Source organism: Carassius carassius, chromosome 18, assembly GCF_963082965.1.
Source record: "Carassius carassius chromosome 18, fCarCar2.1, whole genome shotgun sequence".
In the NCBI taxonomy this organism is placed as follows: Eukaryota; Metazoa; Chordata; class Actinopteri; order Cypriniformes; family Cyprinidae; genus Carassius; species Carassius carassius.
In genome coordinates, this window is record NC_081772.1 from 2677319 (window position 1) to 2701182 (window position 23864).

At 38.2% G+C, this 23864-nt stretch overlaps 1 protein-coding gene across 4 annotated transcripts in view; it reads left to right on the forward strand.

Annotated features, from left to right (window-relative positions):
* The window catches only part of LOC132092106 (collagen alpha-1(XII) chain-like), a 75166-nt gene that overhangs the window by 17522 nt on the left and 33780 nt on the right, over positions 1-23864 (forward strand). For 2 of the 4 annotated variants that reach the window (XM_059498191.1, XM_059498193.1), the window contains exons 15-47: positions 340-606; positions 1777-1969; positions 2078-2202; positions 4154-4303; positions 4464-4583; positions 5071-5235; positions 5433-5579; positions 6008-6150; positions 7247-7376; positions 8266-8411; positions 9619-9748; positions 9850-9986; positions 12072-12201; positions 12617-12756; positions 13109-13241; positions 13687-13707; positions 14262-14401; positions 15314-15443; positions 15656-15795; positions 15929-16058; positions 16356-16495; positions 16773-16902; positions 16988-17127; positions 17558-17687; positions 17789-17928; positions 19022-19151; positions 19262-19401; positions 19487-19619; positions 19734-19873; positions 19964-20093; positions 20173-20312; positions 20403-20532; positions 21053-21195. In XM_059498191.1, the coding sequence (XP_059354174.1) occupies positions 340-606; positions 1777-1969; positions 2078-2202; positions 4154-4303; positions 4464-4583; positions 5071-5235; positions 5433-5579; positions 6008-6150; positions 7247-7376; positions 8266-8411; positions 9619-9748; positions 9850-9986; positions 12072-12201; positions 12617-12756; positions 13109-13241; positions 13687-13707; positions 14262-14401; positions 15314-15443; positions 15656-15795; positions 15929-16058; positions 16356-16495; positions 16773-16902; positions 16988-17127; positions 17558-17687; positions 17789-17928; positions 19022-19151; positions 19262-19401; positions 19487-19619; positions 19734-19873; positions 19964-20093; positions 20173-20312; positions 20403-20532; positions 21053-21195 (4583 nt within the window). The remainder of the gene's footprint in view (positions 1-339; positions 607-1776; positions 1970-2077; positions 2203-4153; positions 4304-4463; positions 4584-5070; positions 5236-5432; positions 5580-6007; positions 6151-7246; positions 7377-8265; positions 8412-9618; positions 9749-9849; positions 9987-12071; positions 12202-12616; positions 12757-13108; positions 13242-13686; positions 13708-14261; positions 14402-15313; positions 15444-15655; positions 15796-15928; positions 16059-16355; positions 16496-16772; positions 16903-16987; positions 17128-17557; positions 17688-17788; positions 17929-19021; positions 19152-19261; positions 19402-19486; positions 19620-19733; positions 19874-19963; positions 20094-20172; positions 20313-20402; positions 20533-21052; positions 21196-23864) is intronic. The other 2 variants (XM_059498192.1, XM_059498194.1) reach the window with 2 other exon arrangements.

Below are 23864 nucleotides of genomic sequence, written 5' to 3' on the forward strand. Positions count from 1 at the left end.
AGTGAACATCGCTGCGGGAAAGAGCAGATTTAAAGGGTTGCATGTGTGCAAGGCTGCCCATAATATGAGCCGTATGTCGATTGGGACGCTGGATGAAGCGTGGATGCGTTTTCACTGCCCAACCTAAATCGTACAAACTCGTGGAAACATAACACCAGTGTAGGGATTGAGAGAGCATTGGAAGAAGGAAAACGTTGCTTCCTTTTGGCTTGCTTGTGGTTTCACATTGACCATCCCTAACCATCCCAGCTTGTCTCTTTTCATTTCACTTGTCAGTTTTTGATTTATTCAGGCCGTTGAGCAATTTAGTTAAAGTTTCTTGTGTTTATCCATTTGTAGCATCTGCGTCTGCCAAGGCTGTACTGGTGTCTGATGAAACTGAACGCACCATGCGTGTGACATGGAAAGCTGCTCCAGGCCCCGTGGTCAGCTACAGGCTCACGTATGTCCCTGAAGTCGGCGGTAAAGAGATGACGATGAAGATCCCCGCTAACGTCGCCACCACCGTGTTGAGGAAACTGCAGCCCCTGACCACCTACAACATCAAAGTGCTTCCCATTTACAAACGAGGAGAAGGAAAAGCAAGGCAAGGAGTAGGAACCACACGTACGTTGGCCAATAATTCAAAGCCCATGAATCACAGATACAGTATGTGCAGACACAGGCACACATCACCACTTAGAGTACACTGCAAAAAATGATGCTCATCCAAAGTGTTTTGGTCTTGTTTGAGTACAAAAATCTAAGTTCTTAAATCAAGATTAAATTATTTGAGAAGTGAAAAGACTTAAGATATCTAAAAAATAGCTTAATATTAGTTAAGTTTATACTTTAAAAATAAAAAAATTATCTGCCAGTGGGTCAAGAAATTGACTTTATTCTAAGGGAAACGAGATTGCTTTTCAGACCCTATTGGCAGTTTTTTCTTGTTTTAAGCAAAAACTTTTCCTTTTGATAAGCTTTTCATCAAAAAAAAAAAAAAAAAATTCAAGATGTTCTCCAGTATTTTTGTCTTGTTTTTTAGTCCAAATATAAAAAAAACTCCTCAATTAAGATACATTTACTTGCGAAGCAAAATTACTGAAGATATTAAGTTGTTTTGTTGTTTTCTGTAAAGAATGTATTAAGATTAAACGAGTTTAAGCGTAAAACAAGAAAATCTAAAAATGCCAATAGGGTCAGAAAATTACACTTAATTCAAAGCAAAAGATAATTTTCCTGATATTTTTTCTTGTTCTAATCAAAAACTCACTAAATTTTGATTCATTTTTCAGAAAATAAGACTTAATATCTTAGATCATTCTGCTGCTCAAGTAAAAGTTTCTTTATTTAAGAATGTTTAGATATTTGGTATGGTGTAGTATTACTATGGTGTAGTATTATGGATTAGAACAAAGCACTACCATTAACGTGTTCAACTTCAGTGCATAACTCCTCCTAAATAGATTTTGCTACATGAATTAATTTTTATTTAAGTATTCTTAATTATGATCAAACTTAAGATTTTCACCTTGAATGATAAAACAGGAAAAAAACACAGACTTAAATTGGAAGAAGGACCTGAGCCGTGTCTAAACTTTTGGTTGGGTCCACTAAACAATTACACTAGTAACTGCAAAACAATGTGCTAAAGAGCATCCTAAACACCTTTGCAACTGCATAGCAAGGTCCTGAAAACCTCCCAAAGCGCCTTAGTCACATTATTTATTTATTTATAATTTTAAATCTAGTGATTAAATTAGCAAATGCTGATATCTGTTATTCTTCATCCTGCAGTGTCACGATTTAAAGCCCCAAGAAACCTTAAGACCTCTGAACCAACCAAAACCAGTTTCCGTGTATCCTGGGATCCCGCTCCCGGTGATGTACAAGGGTACAAAGTCACTTTCCATCCCAGTGGTAATGATATTGATCTGGGAGAATATCTAGTTGGGCCTTACGACAACACAGTTGTTCTAGAGGAACTCAGGTAATGTTTAGCATCAACTTCAGATGTTTCTCTTCACATAAAGATGCTAATCGTAGTTTCTCGTTTTTGGGTGACACATATGGTTTAAGTTTTGTCCTTCATTCACAGAGCTGGAACTAAATACTCCGTTGCTGTTTTTGGCATGTTTGATGGAGGTCAAAGTGTGCCGTTGGCAGGGGAGGAGAAGACCACCCTCTCTGATGCACCTGAATCTCATCCTGTTGATTTCTCCGGTATAATCTCTGCACATCATGCATGCTGTAACATCACATATGAATGTTTTTACCATGCACTTTCTGTTGAGAAATAAAAGAGTTTTAAAGAAACCGAAAAACAAAAAAACAAGTCAAGTGTACAAAAAAAAAAAAAAAAAAATTCCATTAAAGCAGAATTGAGTAAGGGAGTCTAGATAGATTTATTAGTGCAGTACAAATATTAGAAATAATAGAATGATATGTTTTAATAAATAAGTGCATGATAAATATAAAATACATAAATATTAAGTCTATAAAATTATGACAATTATTAATCTCAAACTGAGATCAAGTGTATAATTTGAAGTTGGGGGCTCAGAATCTTTGGCAGCACATTTCACCAGCAACAGTGTCTTGAGTTTGATTCTGGCAGCTATCGGCAGGCAGTTTTAAGACTTGAGCATAGTCATAATGTCAAAGACTTTCCAGAGGTTAGTCGTGCAGCAGTGAGGAGTTAAGCAGCAGATGCAGGGAGGATGATGGGATTAGTTGTGAAACGACAAGAGCAAAGGTCACGCGAGGGCACTGTTTTCCACGTGTATCAGCAGGACCTGACTGCAAACTAGCCCAAACCAGTGATCTGGTCAAGCTGGATGACTCTAGGGTTCTAAAAGTCCAAATAGTCCTAAATACTTGTTATATTATAATGTGATTCATCAGGAAATGAAACATTCGAATGGAATTTTTTAAAAATTATTTCATCAAAGTAATGCAACTTTTTATTATATCTCATATCTCATACAATAATTGTATTCACCATGTCATAATCAGTACTTTCATCTCATCTGGCAACATATCTTGTGTATGAGAGTTTGCCTGTTTTTTCCTCCCTCTTTTTTAGCACCATGACCAAGAGTTCATGGAAAACAAAAAAAGCTCTGTTTTCAGTTCTGCACTATTTCATAGAAGAAAGAGAAGGTCACTGAATAGCACAAGATTAGGAAAGTGTTATGTAGCAGATTAAACTAAGAGTGGTATAACAGATCATAACAGCTTATGGTGGCTTTTAAACATTTGTAAATAATTTTTCTATTTTTAATTTTTTTTTTTTTTTTTTGCGAACACATTACCCCCCCCCCCCCCCCTTTTTTTGTAATGTCAATCAGGTAAGATCATTCTGCCATTATTTTTTTTTCTTATTTCTGTTTTCCATTTTATTTAATGTATTATTTTTTTATATAGTTATATTTTTATTAGTTCTAGTATCCGGTCTTCCAAATCTAATCAGTTTGACCAAGACTGTTTTTAAACTTTTCGTTTACAACGATTGATCAATTACCATCCTGGACCAGCTAAAACCAGCTACAGTCTGCTGGCACTTGATTTTATCTCGATTTTCCTGCAAGAAATCGGTTCCACCACACTCTTTATTATGTCTAATTATTTTATGAGCATGCTTGTAAATAAATCAATTTCACAAGCTATTTTTCACTTGCAGACCATGTGTGATGTGTCCAGAGAGATCACCAGTGCTCAAGCCTCAGTTTTGGGGCTCCTCTCACATTCAATAGGTATCTGAAGTGTTACGGAGGTGGAATTCGCAAAAGAGAAGAAGCTCGTATTTCATACATCACAAAGGGCTGCTTATTTTCTCTTTAGAACAGAAGCAGTTACAATTCCAGGAAAATGGCTTCCAGGGCCAGATGCAAAAATGGATTTGGATGCAACGCAAGACTGAAGATTCAAAGAAGAAAACTAGAAATTGCATGAAAAAGAGTCTGTAGCTTTAAGAAATCAACAAGAAATAAAAGTGTTCTCTAAATGTGTGATGCTTTTAAGTTATTGCAGTGTTAATGTGCTTTTTTATTTGCTGTGAGCATGTGTACACGTCTTTTCTCATCGCTCTCCTGTTGAACTCTGCCTTCCATCAACAATTAAACAATCACAACTAAGCTCTTCTTGGTGTTTCTCGCTGGTGTTTTACTTACAGAAAAACAGTGTGTAACCACAGCCAAGGCTGATATTGTATTGCTGGTTGATGGATCCTGGAGTATCGGCCGTTTGAACTTCAAAACCATCCGGTCTTTTATCGGTCGAATGGTGGGCGTCTTTGACATTGGAACCGACAAGGTTCAAATCGGCAAGTCTCTTGTGCTTCTGTTTACTTAATCTTTTCAGATATATTGAAGGTATATTCATGCGTCTGGACTCCAGATGTGAGCTTTATGCTAGGGCGCCATATTGAGTTATTACCGATCATTTTCTCACTTGCATCGTAATGGTGTGTGCTTCTCTCACAGGTTTGGCTCAGTACAGCGGGGATCCCAAAACCGAGTGGCATTTGAATGCCCACGCCACCCGTGAATCCCTGCAGGATGCAGTGGCCAACTTACCCTACAAAGGCGGAAACACAATGACGGGTACCAACTCGGAATTCTCAAAACAACATTTAATTGTGATTTGTGTCACTAATGTCACTCGTGGTACCAAAATGATTTTTTTAAATTATAGAAAAAACAAAAAGTTCCTGCAACAGTTGAGTTATAGAAGTAAAAAGCCCCATAGGGGAAGTTTTTTTTAGCAATGGCTTATAAACCTTTAAAGATAGACTTACTGTGTGGTATCAGGTTGCAAATTGATGGTATATGCTTTTGTTAAAGCTGTCATCCTGCATAATTTTAACTTATTTGTTAAATAATCATGTTTAACAGCAGAATTCCTGGTGAAAGACTACATTACCCATGATTCTGCAGAGAAATCTACACCAATCAGAGACAAGCATGATTGGCTTGTTTCAATTCATGTATTATAGGAATCATATGAAGCTCAATCCACATTAAAACTATTGAAAAATTGTGACTGCAGATGCCGTCAGATGAAACCAACCTGCTTCTTGTGTTTCCAAAGGTATGGCCTTGAACTACATCCTCCAGAACAACTTCAAACCAAATGTGGGTATGAGACCCGATTCTCGTAAAATTGGTGTCCTTATTACCGACGGCAAATCTCAGGATGAGATTGTAGTGAATTCTCAGAAACTGCGTGACTCAGACATTGAGCTGTATGCCATTGGTAAGTTCTTTTCTTCTTTACATTGTTGGAATTCTGTCAGTTCAGTCTCAATTGAAAATGAAAGTCTGCATGCTAATAAGAGACACTCGACCCAGAGCTCTACTTTTCATTTGGCAAGATTACAGTTTAATCTACATCTTGTTGACCCAGCTGAACTAACTGAGATCTTTCAATAATGATCTTCTCTTGGCTCCTAGGTGTGAAAAATGCTGATGAAAATGAGTTGCGATCCATTGCCTCGGACCCAGATGAAATCCACATGTACAATGTCAACGACTTCTCCTTCTTGTTGGACATCGTGGACGACCTCACTGTCAACCTCTGTAATAGTGTTAAAGGCCCAGGTACAGTCACGCACTTGACTAGTGCATGCTTTGAATGCAAAACGGTCTATGAATCTAAACAAATCTGCCAAGGATCTGTTCTACAGACTAGAATGAAAAAACTAAGAGCTCCCAAAGTTTGGCTCAGCTAAATTGCTTGAACTCTTGCCATCCATTTTTGATTTGCACTCGTGTTTTCCCAGACGGTTCTTTGTTTTTTTATTAATAATCTTGCTGAAAAGACTGTGAGGAAAAACTGTAGGTTGCACTCCAATCCTCCTTGGGGGATAACAGTGATTTACAGAACCATGAGACTTGTGATATATAACCCATTTAACCTTTTGCAAGAAGCTAATAGGCCTGAGGAAGATTTATAGTCTAACTGTAAACTGGTTTGAAAGCCATTTGACACCACTGCTCATATTTTCCCATTGCTTTCTATGAACCAGGCGGCGGCCCAGGGACGCCCACTGACCTGGTGACTTCTGAGGTCACGCATTACTCCTTCCGTGCTACCTGGATGCCACCCGACGAGCCAGTGGAGAGGTTTCGTATCGAGTATGTCCCCGCTGCTGGAGGAACGACTGAAGTGGTGAGCATTAAAAACACATATATCCAGCTCGTGTTCGATTCATAATGCATGCACACTTCACAGTCTTCACAGACTCATTTATTAACTTACAGACTCTTGCATCCCGTGCATAACTTTACACTTTAACTGCCTTCTGGTTCCTGCTGCCTGCATAAGGAGCTGCTTCATAAAGCAATCTCCGAACCATCACAGAACGTCAAAAATCTCTTATTTGGTTTGGGTGGAGGTTGGCACCTCATTCCAACAGAGAGGAACAGAGAGGGTCAAGGTTTTGAAAAAAGCCACACTCAGGCATGTTATGAAGAAACAACAAGGCGTTGATTGTTTAGTGACTGTAGCTGGCTCACATTGATTCTGGTAAAGTTTGACATTAGCATGTTGCCAGGTTAATGACACAATACTATAAAAAGCTTAAATATATATAGCAGTTATATAAAAAAAAAATATCAACAGTTTTCAGTAATTTTGAATTAAATATTTAAGTATAATCTGCATTTCACTTAATTTGTCTGGCATGTATTTTTATGTTAAGCTTGTTGCAGTGCTTCAGGGATTTATTTTTCACAATGTTGCCTTCAAAATTGGCAAAAACAAGTTGCCTTAGAAAGCATTAATATTTCTATTTAAATTATGCGCCGGGAGTACATCTATGATGCCTTAAAATGCTGTCTAGGTATATGTGGGTATCATTTATTTATTATTGTACCCTTTGCATGTTCACCGTAAAAGTAAAGTTTGATGAAGAGTAACATTTGACATTTAATTTCCACATCTCTACATACCTCTTGTGTAACCTTAATAACTTCTATAGGACAGGACAGCTTTCATATAATGTTCATTCAGAGCTATGCAGCTTGTCATATTTTATTTTAATGTATATGCTGTGTTTATATGGCTTAAAAGTATCATGTATCAGTATGGGGTGAACTGAATCCCATAAATCACACAACATGCCCTGCGTGTTCCCGCACTGAATTCTGACCTCTTAGAACCTGCAACTTCACAGAGATGATTTCAGATGGCCACGTTTCACCCCTCCATCTTGTGTAATACCCCTTTCAGCAGATAATCACCTCTCCCTGATGATGTTTTACAGATGTTCGCTGATGGCGAAGAAAACACAGTTGTCCTGGTCAACTTGAACCCCATGACCGAGTATATTGTCAGGGTCTATGGAGTGATCGGTGAGGAGAGCAGCGAGCCTTTGAAAGGAACCGAAACCACATGTAAGTTAACCTTTCCTGTTGTTTTTTTGCACTCGTCCTCCTACTGTTCAGTCTCTGTCTGATGAAACCCACTACATAAACATATCTTTACCTCAACCACTGGAAACTGGAGCTTCTTCTTTGCATACCGAGCTATATTTCAAAACCTTATTAGCTACATTCTAACCGAAATTTGAATTTTATACCGCATAGTAACCGTTCAGAACACTCTAGCAAACACCACTTTCATTTCCTTAACTAAATATTGTTTTATTTATAATTGAAACTGCCTGCATTTTCCACCGACTATTGAATGACCAAGCTTGTCAATGCCTTTTCCGCAAAAGACAGATGCATTGAATTTGGCCTGAACAAGACATCTTGTAAGTCTTAAATAGTGATGTCTGAAAATGTGTCTAGGTAGTCAGCTACGTATTGTTTGGAGCAGAGAAAATATAAATATTTTCAAAGATATATACTGCAGTTCCTATAACATACAGTTTTAATGCTGGTTTCCACATCGCAAATACAAAAGTGGTCCCTCGTCAACAGCTTAGTTTTGGTCTAATAGACAGACAAAGTGAACTTGAATCATTTTTACAGATTTAAAGAAAACAGAACATCTTTATTGGCTATTCTAACTTCATAGTTTGTCGTTTTTACATTTCTCACTATAATGTTTATGATCAGCATTACAAGGCCTTATCCCATCGTAAAGAGAGCCTTATCGTTTTATCATGAGCCACTTGGATGCAATAATCTGCTGTGGTCACTGTGGCTTTAGCTTTATGGTCATTTAATGCTCATGTTTGACCAAAGTGTGAATGCTGATGAGAAATCACAACGTTTTATTATTCTTTGTCAGCTGTATTTTAGATTAAATCAGTTTCCTTCTTTTGGATTTCTACAGTGCCCCTACCTGCTGTCACCAGCATGACAGTGTACGACGAGGCCATGACGTCCATGCGGGTCAGATGGGAGTTAGTGAGTGGAGCCAGCGGGTACTTGCTGATCTACAACACCATCAACGCCAGCGTGCCCTCTGGAAAGATGGAGGTGAGTGCCTGTCGCACTGAAGTCTTCCAGAACACCCTCCAGACGATCTCTCAAAATTTCCACCTCTGCTTTATTAAAGCTCAAGGCAAAGTAAACCCACTTCTGTCAGCAGCTCCCTTAGCAGAGCCAGAAGGTCTAGGCAGGGAGCAACTGTTTTACAATGCTGTACAGGCCTATAGGATATAAAATATTATTTTTCATTTTAATTCCATAACGTGACAAACAACATCAATTTATTATTATTTAGAAGTATTTAAATAGTGTTATTTATTTTATAGTACATTGTATATTACAGTACAATATATATTATTATTTTGAATGATTAGCTTTCATTTAAATTTCAGTAAATTTATTATTTGCTTTTTTATTAGTATTTAAAAAATATTTCTATTGAGCTTGAATATTTTTTTTATGAATTTAGTTAGTTTCTAGGGAAACATTTCTAATTTTCATTTAAGATTATTTTTTCCCCCTAATATTTATTAAATATCAGCTTTATTTACATTTATATTTTTTGATAGTTCTAATTTGAATTTAGTTTTTTTGTTTAATTTAAGTATGACTAACCTTTTCATTTAATAAAAATATAATTATTCTAAAATAAAATTTAGTCAACATACAGGATATTCACTGAGGTTTTTTTTTCTCCAATATGTAATAAAGGAAACTCCTCTGGAGTTTCAGAAAAGTGTTTAAACTTTGCTCAGAGTTTCGAAGATAAATGCTGATGTCTGCAGTCAGTATCAACCAGTATCAAGCATTCCTCATCAGATACCTTTAAACCAAACCATCTGATCTGCTATTCACATCCACTGTAGATTTTTACTCTTCTTGTACTGTATGTCAACTAATTTTTATTTTAAGAGACATGTGAGACTAAGTTGATTATTAAATTAGCCTTAACCTAAAACTCCTTTTGGTCTACTGAGAAGTGAAAGAGCGAACTCTGAGCAATAAAATCTTCCTTTAGCGGGTCTACAAAATGCAGACTAGCCCAACACACAAGCTTTTGGCAAAAACAATTTTTATTGGGAGGGAAAGTCACAACCATCATCCCAGGAGATCAGTCTGATCTAATTTAGTCTGGAGGAGACATACCTTAACAAACACGAGTGTGTTTATGCCAGGTGCTCCTCACAAAAAGTCTTGTCTCGCTGGGCCATTGCTTTGCTAATGTCCATCCTTTTAACATCCCTCCATCCTGCAGATGCGAGTAGCTGCAGATGTGAATGATGTCCAGCTATTGCAGCTGCTTCCAAACACGGCGTATTCGATCTCCCTGTTCGCCCTACATGAAGAGGCGGCCAGCGAACCACTCATCGACAGAGGAGTCACTCGTACGCTAGTCTTCACTTTATTTTCAGATGGTTTCATTCTGTTATTGTTAATATGTAGTATATGTTTTTTTATAAATCAAATGCATCTTTTTCTCTCCTAGTGCCTCTGCCTCCAGCAGGTGAGCTGAGAATCTCGGAAGTGACTCACAGCTCTATGCGTCTCACCTGGGATGCAGCTCCTGGGAACGTCAGGAAGTACATCATCACCTACAAGCGAGAGGATGGAGAGCTGAAAGAGGTGATCAAAAAAAATCTAAGATTTAATATGATTTAGTAATCAAAACTCACTAAATTACAAATCTCTAAAATGTCCCATGAATCATTTGTAGATTTTAAAAAATGATTCTAATTAATAATAAAAAAACAGTTCTTGAACATACATTGCTAGTCAAGTTTTTTGAAAGAAATAAATACTTTCTTTATTCACCAAGAATGCATTTAGGTGATCAAAAGTAAACTAAAGTCATTTATGATGTGACAAAATCTATTTCAAAGAAATGCTATTATTTTCTGTTCTGTTCTTCTCAATTTATCAAAGAATCCTGAAAAAAAAAATATTAAGCAGCATAACTGTTTTCAGTATTGATATTAATAATAAATGTTTCTTGAGCAGCAAATCACCATATTAGAATGATTTCTGAAGATCATGTGACACTGAAGACTGGAGATTAATGATGCTGAAAATACAGCTTTGATCACTGGAATAAATGACATTTTAAATATATTCAAATAGAAAACAGTTAAATATATTTCACAATGTTACTGTTTTTATTATATTTTTGATCCAAGAAATACAACCTTGGTGAGCAGAAGAGATTTTATTTATCCCCTAAACATACCAAATATTACCCTTTAAATGTGTCAAATAATTATAATCGCGGTTTAATGGACTTTTTTCTATGATGGATAGTTTAAAGTTGAGAAATAGCATGAGCTATTTGTAAGTAATGTGAGATTAAAGAAGACTCGAGCAGTAGATTAGCATAGAGAAACTTTAGCTTTTGGTCAGAGGTTATTGTAGAGAAGGTTTTGCTTACAAATGGTTCATTAGGTAGGACTAAGACCCCATATTTACCTCATTGTGAGGTAATCATGAACTGACCCTGGTTAGATGGCAGGGATTTGACTTTTCCCATGCCCCCTGTCTCTCTGCAGCGATGCTTTTATGGATATTTCCAAAATACTGCCATTTTTTCCAAAAGGAGTCTTTTATCTTTGAAGATCTACCGAGATGAACCAGTGGAACTATTTGAGGAGTTCCGAAAGGTCATGTCCAAGCAAACTTGTTGATTGGATGCAGACCATTGTTTATCTATTCTTGGACGTACTCTGGAATGAGGTTAAAATGACCGGATTCACTGAGCCGAACTCTGAATCCATCTTTGGAACCATACAAGGCAAAACATTGCTATTGCTGTTTATTATACTTGGGGATTTAAGTATGACGTACATGATTCATCAAATGATGTGTCCTGTTTAAGAAAGATGTGTTGTTACTTTATCAAGTGATCAGACTTTGACTCTGGAGTGTAATAAAAAATAACAAAGGAAAAAGCCCTTAGGTTAAGAAATATCCCTTAAGTTAAAAGGTTAAGCAAACTCTTAGTTCCTTAAGGGTCCACTAAAGATTTCTTAAGTATATCCCTTTAACTCCTTAGGTTTTCCCTTAAGTTTTGTTACTCTATGCATTGCAAAAAGTCCTTAGTAACAGTTTCGCCCTAAAACAAATTAAATGACCAAAATAAATCATTTGCTGAACTGTTAATTGAGGGTTAGGGTTAAGAACCAAGGCACATTGTTAATCATGTAAATTAGGTATTATAAATATTTAAAGTATGATATGATTTGTTTCTTGTCAAGGCAACTTTCAACGGACTAAGGTGAAGTCAGTAAATATATTAGCAAAGATTTGGGACAAATGTAATTTAAGGATTCAGAATAGTAAGATCACTTATGGGTTTAATGTAATCAGACACAGCACATCAGAGACTTGAGCCAATAAGTGACCACTAAGAACAAGACAGCTAGGAATACACTAAGAAATCATAGCAACCACATAGCAACATCCACAAGATTTTTGAATAATAACATTGATTTTTGCACAGGAAAATTCCTTCAGAAAATTTAGTTTGGTAGTGTCCTTGTTTTAAAAGTTCTGTCAAAAAAAGAATGAAAAACACCCAGTTTTCACTCTGTTGCACCAACACAGATTACAGTCCTTGAGTAACGAATGGAGTCCAGGCAAGTTGGCTTGTCAGAAGCATCTGTTATTCATTTTTCCTTGATATGCATTAATGTTAATGTTGACGTTGGTTTTTGACAGGTTGAGGTCAACAGTGACATCACCACTCTAGTTCTCACCAGCCTCCGCTCTCAAACGGAGTATGATGTTGCCGTCACTCCCGTCTACGATGAGGGTCCAGGAAATCCCATGCTTGGCAACGCAATAACTGGTGAGCTTATAATCCTCACTGATCTTCAAAATGACACCAAATGACCGATGATGTTGGTTTGGCAGCAGCAATTACTTCACGGCTGCTGGGTTTTGTTTGCTACGTTGGTATTGAACTATGTGAATTACTGGCTACAAGACCTGCAATTTCAGCAGGTCTTTTCGAACTGTCTGTCTGGATAATGACTGCCATGTGTGACGCCATCCTTACCCAAGCCACGTGTTCATGACTTTATCAGTCCCAAGGGTAAAATCCTTTATCAGTCCCATCTGATCTGCAAGTCCGCTGACAAGCAAACCTTTTCCTTTTACACAGGAATATGTTTGCTTGCTCCAACTTGTCAGTTCAAATGGTTCACAGTCCCCCTGTTCAGACCAGTTTCTATATGCCACATACTTTCTCTGTTGACATTCAGATGTGGTTCCTGCGCCCAAGAACTTGGTGTTTTCTGAGGTGGATCAGACTTCATTCAGGGCCACATGGGAGCATGGAGCACCAGACGTCGAACTGTACCGCATCGGTTGGACAAAACAGGGCGAGAAAAACTTCAAATACGTATGTATTTGGAGATGCAACCCTCACCCTTAAAAATAAAGGTTCCCAAAGTTTTTTTATACAGTGATTCCATAGAACCTTTTTTGGGATTCCCAAAGAACCTTTTTAGTGAAAAATTCTTAAAATAACAATTTTCAAAGAACTTAAAATAACTATTTTCCCCCACTAAAAACAACAATGGAAACGTTCCTGGATGTTGCAGGTTCTTCATCGACCCATTGATGGCAAAACAGAACCTGTATTTTTAAGAGTGTACCATTGATTTTAAAGCAACATCAAATTACATTTTCATTACAAATGTAACGAACTCTCTTAAATAATATCTGAGCCTCACTGGAATTTATCTTTGTAGGAAATCATGAGTCGTGAAGAGACAAGCCACGTTTTGACAAATTTAGACCCAGACACAATGTATGATGTCACGGTCACAGCCATCTACCCTGATGAGTCGGAGAGCGAGGATCTGATGGGGAGCCAACGCACATGTGAGACAAACACTTTTTTATCTATTTTAGACTCTTGAGTAGTGGGACAGAATCAGCCTACAAAACTGAGTAAATGGCAGTTTATGTATAAAGAAATTAAAAACTTATTTTGTCTCAACAAATCTGTTTTTTCCTTGCCAATCACTGAATATGCCAAAACTTTTATATGCAAAAATATGTCAAATACACTACTGTTCAAAAATGTTGGGTCAGTAATGTCTTGTTATTAATTAATAGTTTTTTTTTCAGCAAGATTGCATTTAATGGACATTTATAGATTAAAAATGTCAAACAATTTCCTAATAATTTGTTTGATGGAGACATATGGCTGTGACACAGAAAATAGTATTTCTTTAAAATATACATATATTTATACTTTTGTTGTTCTTTAATTAAAATATGTTCTAGCTGTTGACAGTACAATGTGTTGTTTATCCTTTTCTAGTGTCAAGGGTCATTACACCTGGTATGTTGATTCAAAAAAGATCAAATGTGATTGTTAATGTAAATGCTAATGAGGATGATAAAAACAGGAAGATACGAACTGCATGTGCATTTTTATGTTTCACCAGAAACTCATCCACCATCATTTGTCAATCGTCATTCATCATTGCCATTTCATCACTATCATTTTGTCATCATTGTCATCTTCTTTCAGTCATAAACACGCATGCAAAACATGCCCGACAGCATTGTTTTTGTTGCAAATGACCATTTCTACATCCCAAAAACCCATGCGTCTCCATCCTCCTTTCAGGACCACCCATGTTGCTCATGTAACCAACCTAATGACTTGGGATGGGAATCAATAACCAATTCCAAAAAAATAATATATTGATAATATATATATATATGTATATATATATATATATTTTTTTTTGAAGGATTTTCATGGTCTTTGGATTCATCAAGTGGAACCAGAACCAGAATTGTTAAATTCCTCATGATTCCCATCCATAATAGTTTTAGCTGCAGTTCCAAAGCCAGACTTTGCTGATTGACCTTTGTATCTGCTCCCAGTGCCCACTGGACCACCACAAAACCTCCAGGTTTTCAACGCCACCACTACATCTCTAACCGTGAAATGGGACCATGCGCCAGGCCCCGTCCAGAACTACAAAATCACCTACCAACCCCTTGCGGGTGGAAAACCATTGTCTGTAAGTTCAGCTGTCCCCAATCCCCCACCACTGAGATGTTTTGAAGCAAAACATGGGTAATCTTCCAATTATAATGATGAGTTTCAGAATCGGTTTTAAGGAAGTTCAAGGCCTGTGTGTTAATCATTACAGCAACCAAATGGGAACGTTATGACAGGAAGTCATTACTAACAGACATATTTCTGATGTGAACTATCACAACATGTTTGTTATGTGGGGTGGTGCTAGCGCAGTGGATAAGACACATGTCTTTGGTGTGAGAGACCCGGGTTCGAATCCACTGTGAGACACCAATGTGTCCCTGAGCAAGACACTTAACCCCTAGTTGCTCCAGAGGTGTGCGACCTCTGACATATGTGGCAATTGTAAGTCGCTTTGGATAAAAGCGTCAGCTAAGTGAATAAATGTATAAATGTATGTAGACCTCAAGGATAGTAAACGCATTACTGTTATATATTTAATGTTAAGTCACTTGAGATGAAAAGCTCAGCAAACATTTACTAGCTGTAACTGTATTAGAACTGAACAATGGCACTGGCACCAGTTTTGTTTTTAATGCAGGATGATGCTTACTGCTGGTCACACAAAAACTAGTGCAAATTTTTTGTTAAAGTCACCTCTTGTCCATGTGAAATATTTTATCCAAGAGTTTTTAACTGTGTTTAAGTGTGTGTAATTTTGTTAACTAGTTACTTAGGCTTAATTTATTTCTCATCAACCCTTTAGCAGTGGAATGCTAACAGGCTAAATAAATTTTTTATTTGGAAATTCCTGATTATGTAAGCAAAATGGGTTGCAAATGCTATTTATTGCTGTTTTACTGTTGCACCACATTCAGACGGTGATGTTCTCATTTCATGGAAACCACTGAACACCAAAACATGTCTGACTATTGATGTCTTTCCCAATCAGGCTCAAGTTGGTGGAAAGAAGAACAGCATCATTCTTCAGAAGCTGACCCCTGATACACCTTATTCCGTAACCGTGGCTGCCGTCTATCGCACCGGAGAAAGTAAAGATATTTCCGGCCAAGGAAAAACAAGTAAGGGGCTCCAAGAAAATCGTTTCAACATCCTGAAGTATTTTATGACTCAAATTGGGAAGCAAAAACAATGATAAACTCATTTAGGGAGGATGCATTGCATAAAACATCTAGGTTTTTTGCTCACATCTGGAGATTTGTCAGATCATTTGAGATGTTATGCAGTGAAAATGAGATTGCATTATGTAACACTGTGCGTTGTGTTCCTATAGAAGCCTTAGGAGGAGTGAGAAACCTGCAGGTTTTGAACCCCACCATGACAACGCTGAATGTTCGTTGGGAGCCGGCAGAAGGAAAAGTGAAGGAGTATCAGGTCATCTACGTCCCTGCGGCAGGCGGTGCCGAAAGCATGGTAGGAAATCTAGAATCAACTAAAGAGTAAACTATAAGTTAATGTTCAGATCAATCACAAATATTGATTTGCAGTGGAAGTGATTTGCAATGTTTAAACAGAACTTATAATGTATGTTCTTTAATGGCAACAGGAGCAGGTATCAGGAACCACCACCAACACAGTTCTGAGAGGCCTTCAGTCTGACACGCTTTACACCGTGACCTTAATTCCTGTTTATGCAGAGGGTGATGGCCAGAGAATGTCTGAGAATGGAAAAACAAGTGAGTTTCTCTCAGAAACATCTGTGTCTTACTTTCAATATCTTGCTTTCAATGATTAAGAATGAATGATAGGTGACTATGAGCTTACGCCCAACTATATAAGCCAACAAAGGTTCTTCATAAGAAGAGGTTCTTTGTTTTGCTCAATGTGCTGTAAACAATCATTGAAGAATGTTTATTTTTAGGAGTGAATATGCATATTTCACTACTCTGTCTAAACTCCAGTCTAGAAGTACGATCTGGATTTTGCTTCATTCACTTGATGCCAAAACAGTGAAATGGAAATTTTCTTTACAGGGGCTCTGGGTGGTGTGAAGAACCTGAGGGTCACCGACCCAACCATGACCTCTCTGAATGTAAAATGGGACCCTGCGGACGGGGCCGTGCGTCAGTACAAAGTCTTCTTCGTCCCTGCCGCTGGAGGATCCGAAGCGATGGTGGAGCTTTGTCTATTTTTAAATAAATATAAATAATTATTTGCTACAAACACTACAATGATGTATACTTAAAACAGTATTAACTTAGAAGTGAGGTTTTGTGCATAATTGTCATAAAAAAGTTTTGTCTCAATGCAAAAAAGTAAAATATTATGCATATATTATTTTGATTTTGGAGTAAAATTTCATGAGATTCATAAAATATGGTGTTGAAAATAGTGAAAATACAGATTTCTTGAGGCATCACTCAAATTATTTTTCCTATTGCTATAAATAGGAACAACTACCTGGGGCCCAAACTTCAATAGTATTACGAAACCTGCAGCCTGATACTCCATACACGATATCTGTGGTTCCAGTGTATCCTGCCACAGAGGGCAGACGCCAGTCTGACAATGGAAGGACATGTGTGTATCAACCTTGCTTCTTATTTATGTATCTATGCACTGACACACTATCTCTGTTACAAAACTATTGTCTATCTCACTGTAGTGCCTCTTGGAGGTGTTCGAAACCTCCGTGTCATTGATCCCACCTTCACAACACTCACTGCCACATGGGATGCCGCTGACGGGAACGTACAGGGCTACAAAGTGTTATACGTGCCCACCAACGGAGGAACCGAGCTCATGGTAGGAATAAATGAATATTTCAAAGTTTGTTTTTGCAGTGATGATGTCACAAGTGGAAATCTCTCTAAAATCTAATGGCATGGCTTGCAGACAGACGTATATACACATAGTCTTCCTTTGAGGTCCAGAGATGAGAGAGTGATGTAATGAAACTCTAATTGAATTCTCATTATGCTCAAAAACCTGCTGGGAAAGTTTACAACTGTGTGCTCAAATGTTTAGACAGAGTTGGAGTAAACTGTGAAAACAATTTGTTTGGCGAGCTATAAAGAGAGAGTTTTCTTTTAGTTTACAAGTTTAGTTTTCTTTATCTCTTTAGATGGGCAGACCTTGTGCGACCAGTCTTTGTTAAAACAAACTAAGGTGCCTTAGTTGGAATGGTTTTGAAGAGGATATAGTGTGCTGAGCTCCAGTTTCTATATTCTTTCAGGAACAAGTATCTGAGAGCACCACAACATTAGTGTTGAGTAAACTCCTGCCAGACACCATGTACACAGTGACTGTTTTGCCAGTGTATGCTGAAGGAGATGGTCCTCAACTCTCTGAGAAGGGGAAGACTAGTAAGTGACTCCAAAATGACATTGGCCACACTGAGGAATATTTGAAGAAGGTTTGGTCACATTTCATTGATGTTGAGTCAACTTTGTTGTTGTGTCTTTAGAACCGTTGGGCAGTGTGAGGAACCTACAGGTAACAGATCCAACTATCAGCACCCTGAACGTACGCTGGGAGCCGGCTGAAGGCAATGTGCGGGAATACATCATCATTTACATTCCTGCCGGAAGCCAAGATCAAGAAGTGGTGAGAATGATTTCCATGGATGTTCCAGAAATAGTAAAGGAAACTGTAGTTTCAGTTGAAAATCTCACACTCATTTTAATTTGGTTTTGTAAATTGAGGTTTTTGGAGCTTATTATATAAATGATCTGTTCAGTGTCAAGGGGTAGGGGAGAAAATATTCCCCTAAGGATTGGGACACCACTACAATGCTGTCACACATCATCATTTGTCATCTAGCTCTTACAATACACACATATACTGGTGTGCATTAGAGCCTTTAATTATCGTTCTGTATTAATGAGCTGCTTACTGACACACACACATATCGGAAATCACGCAGCTCACACATCCAGGAAAAAATTAACTTGTCAACGCTGCCCCACGACTTTTATTAAAAACAATTTAAATACTGAATCGCTACATTATATTTTCCAGCGACGAGAGGATACAATCGCTGTTTTTATGTAAACTCACTCTAAAAAGATAAACGAACAGACGCGAATACACGCAACTTCTATTTCTCTTTTTTTCTCGAATAGGCTATATTTGAGAAAATGGTTTAGCGATTTGTAATTATTGGGGGGATTAGCCCCCATCAATGTCTACGGCAGTTCTGATCCCTGATCATATGCTGTGGCACTATCATGCAGTCTGTAATGATATGACCTTAGCAAATATTAGCGATTTTTTTCAAACATTTATTTGAGTAACATGACCGTTAATATGAACTCACAATTGAATGTAACATAAACAAATTATTACTTTTCGTTAAAATCTTTATTTATGCCAAAAAAGCTTACATTTATGTGTCTTTTTGTTCGCTGTAGCTGCCATGTTGCCGAGATAATTCATACCCCTTTGTTTGAAGTTTGGTCCCGAAAAATCTTCGTTTGAAGGGCTATCTGGCCCTTCCCCTTAACCCTACCCCTCCAACCAAAAGATAATCAAGACAGGGGAAGGGCTAAGGGGTAGAATTGGGATTGGGTCCTAAGCTCTGCAATCAGTGCTGATGTTTCCATTCTAGAGTTGAAAACAGGCTGTATATTTTTTTACTGAAATGCTGCTGTCTTGGAAAGTATTTTAATTCTCAATACCTTTGATTTTGCCTGAGCAGGATCAAGTCTCTGGAACCACCACCTCAACTGTTCTGAAGAACTTGGAGCCCGACACAACCTACACTGTGACTTTAGTACCAGTATATCATGAGATGGAGGGCAAACCTCTTTCGGAGAATGGAAGAACAAGTGAGTTCATTTTGGAAATATACTATAGCGCATCTTTGAATAAACTTGGCCACAAATTGAAATGTCTGGCTATTGTTTACCTAAGTTTATATATCTGAGTTTTTTTTTAGGACCATTGGGTGGAGTTCGCAACCTTCAGGTTACCGATCCTACCAGCAGCACCCTAAATGTGCGATGGGAGCATGCTGATGGAAACCCCCGCAACTACAAGGTTTTCTATGTCCCACAGCCTGGAGACACTGAGAAGATGGTACGTTGTGATGAAATAACTTTTAATAGTTTATATGAAGGACCTTTCACATTATGTGATCAAATCTCTTGTTTTCTGTGATCAGGAACTAGTTTCTGGTGGCACAACAAGTACCGTCCTACGTAATCTCAATGCTAACACAGTGTACAAGGTCACACTGTTGCCTATGTATGAAAATGATGTGGAAGGAAAACGTCAGTCAGAAAATGGAAAGACAAGTGAGTCTAGATGTTTGTCATTTACCATTTTGGGATGGAGAACTGATCTGCCTCTTTGAGAAATCCCTGCTTATTATTTTGAGATGGTTCACCATGTCTGTTTTATTAATGCAGAACCTTTGGGAAGTGTGAAGAACCTCCAGGTGACAGACCCAACTGTGAACTCTTTGAGAGTGCGATGGGACCCTGCAGATGGAGATGTTCGTCAGTACAACATCATCTATGTGCCTGTTGCCGGTGGTGCTTCAAGCATGGTAATAGCCTAAATCCAAATTTGTCTCAAGTTTATCCAATTGGTTTGCTTGTTAATAACTAGTTTGTGGTTGTACTGATGTACTCCTCAGACCCAAGTGTCGGGAGTGTCTACCAATACTATTCTGAGAAACCTGCAACCAGACACACAGTACAGGGTCACTGTAGTACCAGTATATGCCGATGACGAAGGAAAGAAACAGTCAGAGAATGGAAAAACAAGTGCGTACCTGCAATGTCAAGTTTGGATGTTACTCTGTTAGCACACAACATTCTTAATTTCAGTTCTCTCAATTCTCAGAGCCTCTGGGTGGGGTAAAAAACCTGAAGGTCACCGATCCTACAACCAGCTCATTGAAAGTGCGTTGGGAGCCCGCCGAGGGTAACGTCCGGCAGTATCGAATCTTCTACGTCCCAGCAACTGGTGGTGCTGAAGACATGGTAAGAGCGGCTCTCCGAAAGAGGCCCTACTGTATTTCTGGACGTGCAACTGATCTTCAATAACTTTGTTTAAATTTCATGTGTCAACAGGAGCAAGTTTCTGGAGGCACCACCAATACCGTACTGAGGAACCTTCTGTCAGACACGGTCTATACAGTGACTGTGGTTCCTGTTTATCCAGAGGGAGAGGGTCTCCGGCAGTCTGAGAAAGGAAAGACACGTAAGAAATGCATCACTATTACTATCACACAAAAATCGTGAGGTGCCAAGTGATCAAATCGAGTGGCTTGTTGAGTAGAGCTGCATTTTGACTTTTCTGAGTTTTCAGACTTTTTTCTGAGTTTTATATACTTTACCACTTATTGTAATTGAAGAATCAACACAATTTATACATATTTGGGTTGCACTTTATTTTATAGTACTTGTACTTGCATGTACTTATAGCATACTTACACTGTATTTATCTAAGAAAATTCTGGTAATACAGGGTACCTACATGGGGTAGGGTTAGGTTTAGGGTTAGGTTCAGCATTGGTACCTAGTTATTACATAGATATTGTAATACCCTGTCTGCGCCGTTGTCTAATGCTTTGCTCAGCATTCATTCCAGAACTTTACTGAGCTTCCTCCTGTTAAAATGGCTATGTGAGCTGTTTGAATTCCTCTGCTGTTTTGTAAGTTCCTTGTTGTCATTCTGTTTTGTGTCTTTTTATTGAACACATTCTTGCCCTCTTTCACAGTTCCAAGAGTCCCACCCCGGAATATCCAGGTCTACAACCCAAGTCCCAACAGTCTGAACGTGCGCTGGGAACCAGCCTCGGGTCAGGTGCAGCAGTACAAGGTCGTCTATGCCCCACTGAGTGGGATCCGACCTCTTGAGTCTGTGAGTGATGCACAATTCTGCATATTTATATGCATTTTAGGGACACCTTTATGCAAAATTACATAATTTATACATTTAATGTATATTCAATCTATGTGTGTTCCTTGCAAATCAGTTACAACTGATTTGCAAAACTGATTTACAACAGTTTACAACAACAGATAATTTTAAGATTATATAATAAAAAAAACAACAAGGACCTCAATTAACTCAAACACGTAAATTTACACAAAATGCTGCTAATAAACCCAAAACAAAGGCAATGAATTGAAAGCATAGTGATAAACAGCAGTATTTAACTAAATATTTATTAAACTACAGCAAGTGAAATGGCTTTTGTGAACCCTACTGGGGGATGATGCATATGAATCTGGGAATCTATTTATTTGAACAAGTTCATTGCTACAACAAACCATCTGAAAATCGATTCACTGAAATTAATTAGACTTTCCAATACTACTTCAGAGAAAAAGAGAGAGAGGAAAAGTTTAGGATAACATGTTTGTTTACTGCCTCGGCTTGCATGGTAATGTAGAATTTTTATTTGAGGTCCATTGCTACTTAATGAACATTTACTGAACAGCTACTTAATTTCTGTTTTTGCTACTGTCAAGGAATTTTAAGTTAGTTGCAATGTTAATTAAAGTCATTACTCAGGATGTTTAGCACCTACTCTTTTGCTCTTAAGCATCATTTATGGTATTTGTCATAGACCACTTTAGAAGATGCATAGAGTCTCTCAGGCTCACAGGTGTCCTGTCTACATAATTAAACAAAACATGTTGGGACACGAAAGAGAAATTTTCATATCCTTATGCTGACCCATATTTGTCAAACCTATCATTTTGAGCCAGAACTGATGCTGTCATAAGCGATGGTGTATGGAAAATATGCAGCTGCCATCAGTGATGTGAAGCCTACAAATAAGAAACAAATGAGCAGATGGGGTGATAATCCTGCTGGGTGTTGACAGGTAGTTTATGGGGTTTCCCCGTCACCCCCAAAACTAGTCTCTCTTCAGGTCCTGCCGCTCCCCGGAGGCAATTACACTGATCCGACAGTATTTATGTAGCATTTAACCCCATGAGCACATCTGTTTGCATTACATATCAATTTGGAAATGTTATTTAGCTCTGCTAATCTAAACAGGGGCTTAACAGTGACGTCATTATACAACCCGAATTCCGGAAAAGTTGGGACGTTTTTAAAATTTGAATAAAATGAAAAGTAAAAGACTTTCAAATCACATGAGCCAATATTTTATTCACAATAGAACATAGATAACATAGCAAATGTTTAAACTGAGAAAGTTTACAATTTTATGCACAAAATGAGCTCATTTCAATTTTGATTTCTGCTACAGGTCTCAAAATAGTTGGGACGGGGCATGTTTACCATGGTGTAGCATCTCCTTTTCTTTTCAAAACAGTTTGAAGACGTCTGGGCATTGAGGCTATGAGTTGCTGGAGTTTTGCTGTTGGAATTTGGTCCCATTCTTGCCTTATATAGATTTCCAGCTGCTGAAGAGTTCGTGGTCGTCTTTGACGTATTTTTCGTTTAATGATGCGCCAAATGTTCTCTATAGGTGAAAGATCTGGACTGCAGGCAGGCCAGGTTAGCACCCGGACTCTTCTACGACGAAGCCATGCTGTTGTTATAGCTGCAGTATGTGGTTTTGCATTGTCCTGCTGAAATAAACAAGGCCTTCCTTGAAATAGACGTTGTTTGGAGGGAAGCGTATGTTGCTCTAAAACCTTTATATACCTTTCAGCATTCACAGAGCCTTCCAAAACATGCAAGCTGCCCATACCGTATGCACTTATGCACCCCCATACCATCAGAGATGCTGGCTTTTGAACTGAACGCTGATAACATGCTGGAAGGTCTCCCTCCTCTTTAGCCCGGAGGACACGGCGTCCGTGATTTCCAACAAGAATGTCAAATTTGGACTCGTCTGACCATAAAACACTATTCCACTTTGAAATAGTCCATTTTAAATGAGCCTTGGCCCACAGGACACGACGGCGCTTCTGGACCATGTTCACATATGGCTTCCATTTTGCATGATAGAGCTTTAGTTGGCATCTGCTGATGGCACGGCGGATTGTGTTTACCGACAGTGGTTTCTGAAAGTATTCCTGGGCCCATTTAGTAATGTCATTGACACAATCATGCCGATGAGTGATGCAGTGTCGTCTGAGAGCCCGAAGACCACGGGCATCCAATAAAGGTCTCCGGCCTTGTCCCTTACGCACAGAGATTTCTCCAGTTTCTCTGAATCTTTTGATGATGTTATGCACTGTAGGTGATGAGATTTGCAAAGCCTTTGCAATTTGACGTTGAGGAACATTGTTTTTAAAGTTTTCCACAATTTTTTTACGCAGTCTTTCACAGATTGGAGAGCCTCTGCCCATCTTTACTTCTGAGAGACTCTGCTTCTCTAAGACAAAGCTTTTATAGCTAATCATGTTACAGACCTGATATCAATTAACTTAATTAATCACTAGATGTTCTCCCAGCTGAATCTTTTCAAAACTGCTTGCTTTTTTAGCCATTTGTTGCCCCCGTGCCAACTTTTTTGAGACCTGTAGCAGGCATTAAATTTTAAATGAGCTAATTAAGTGGATAAAAGTGTAAAATTTCTCAGTTTAAACATTTGCTACGTTATC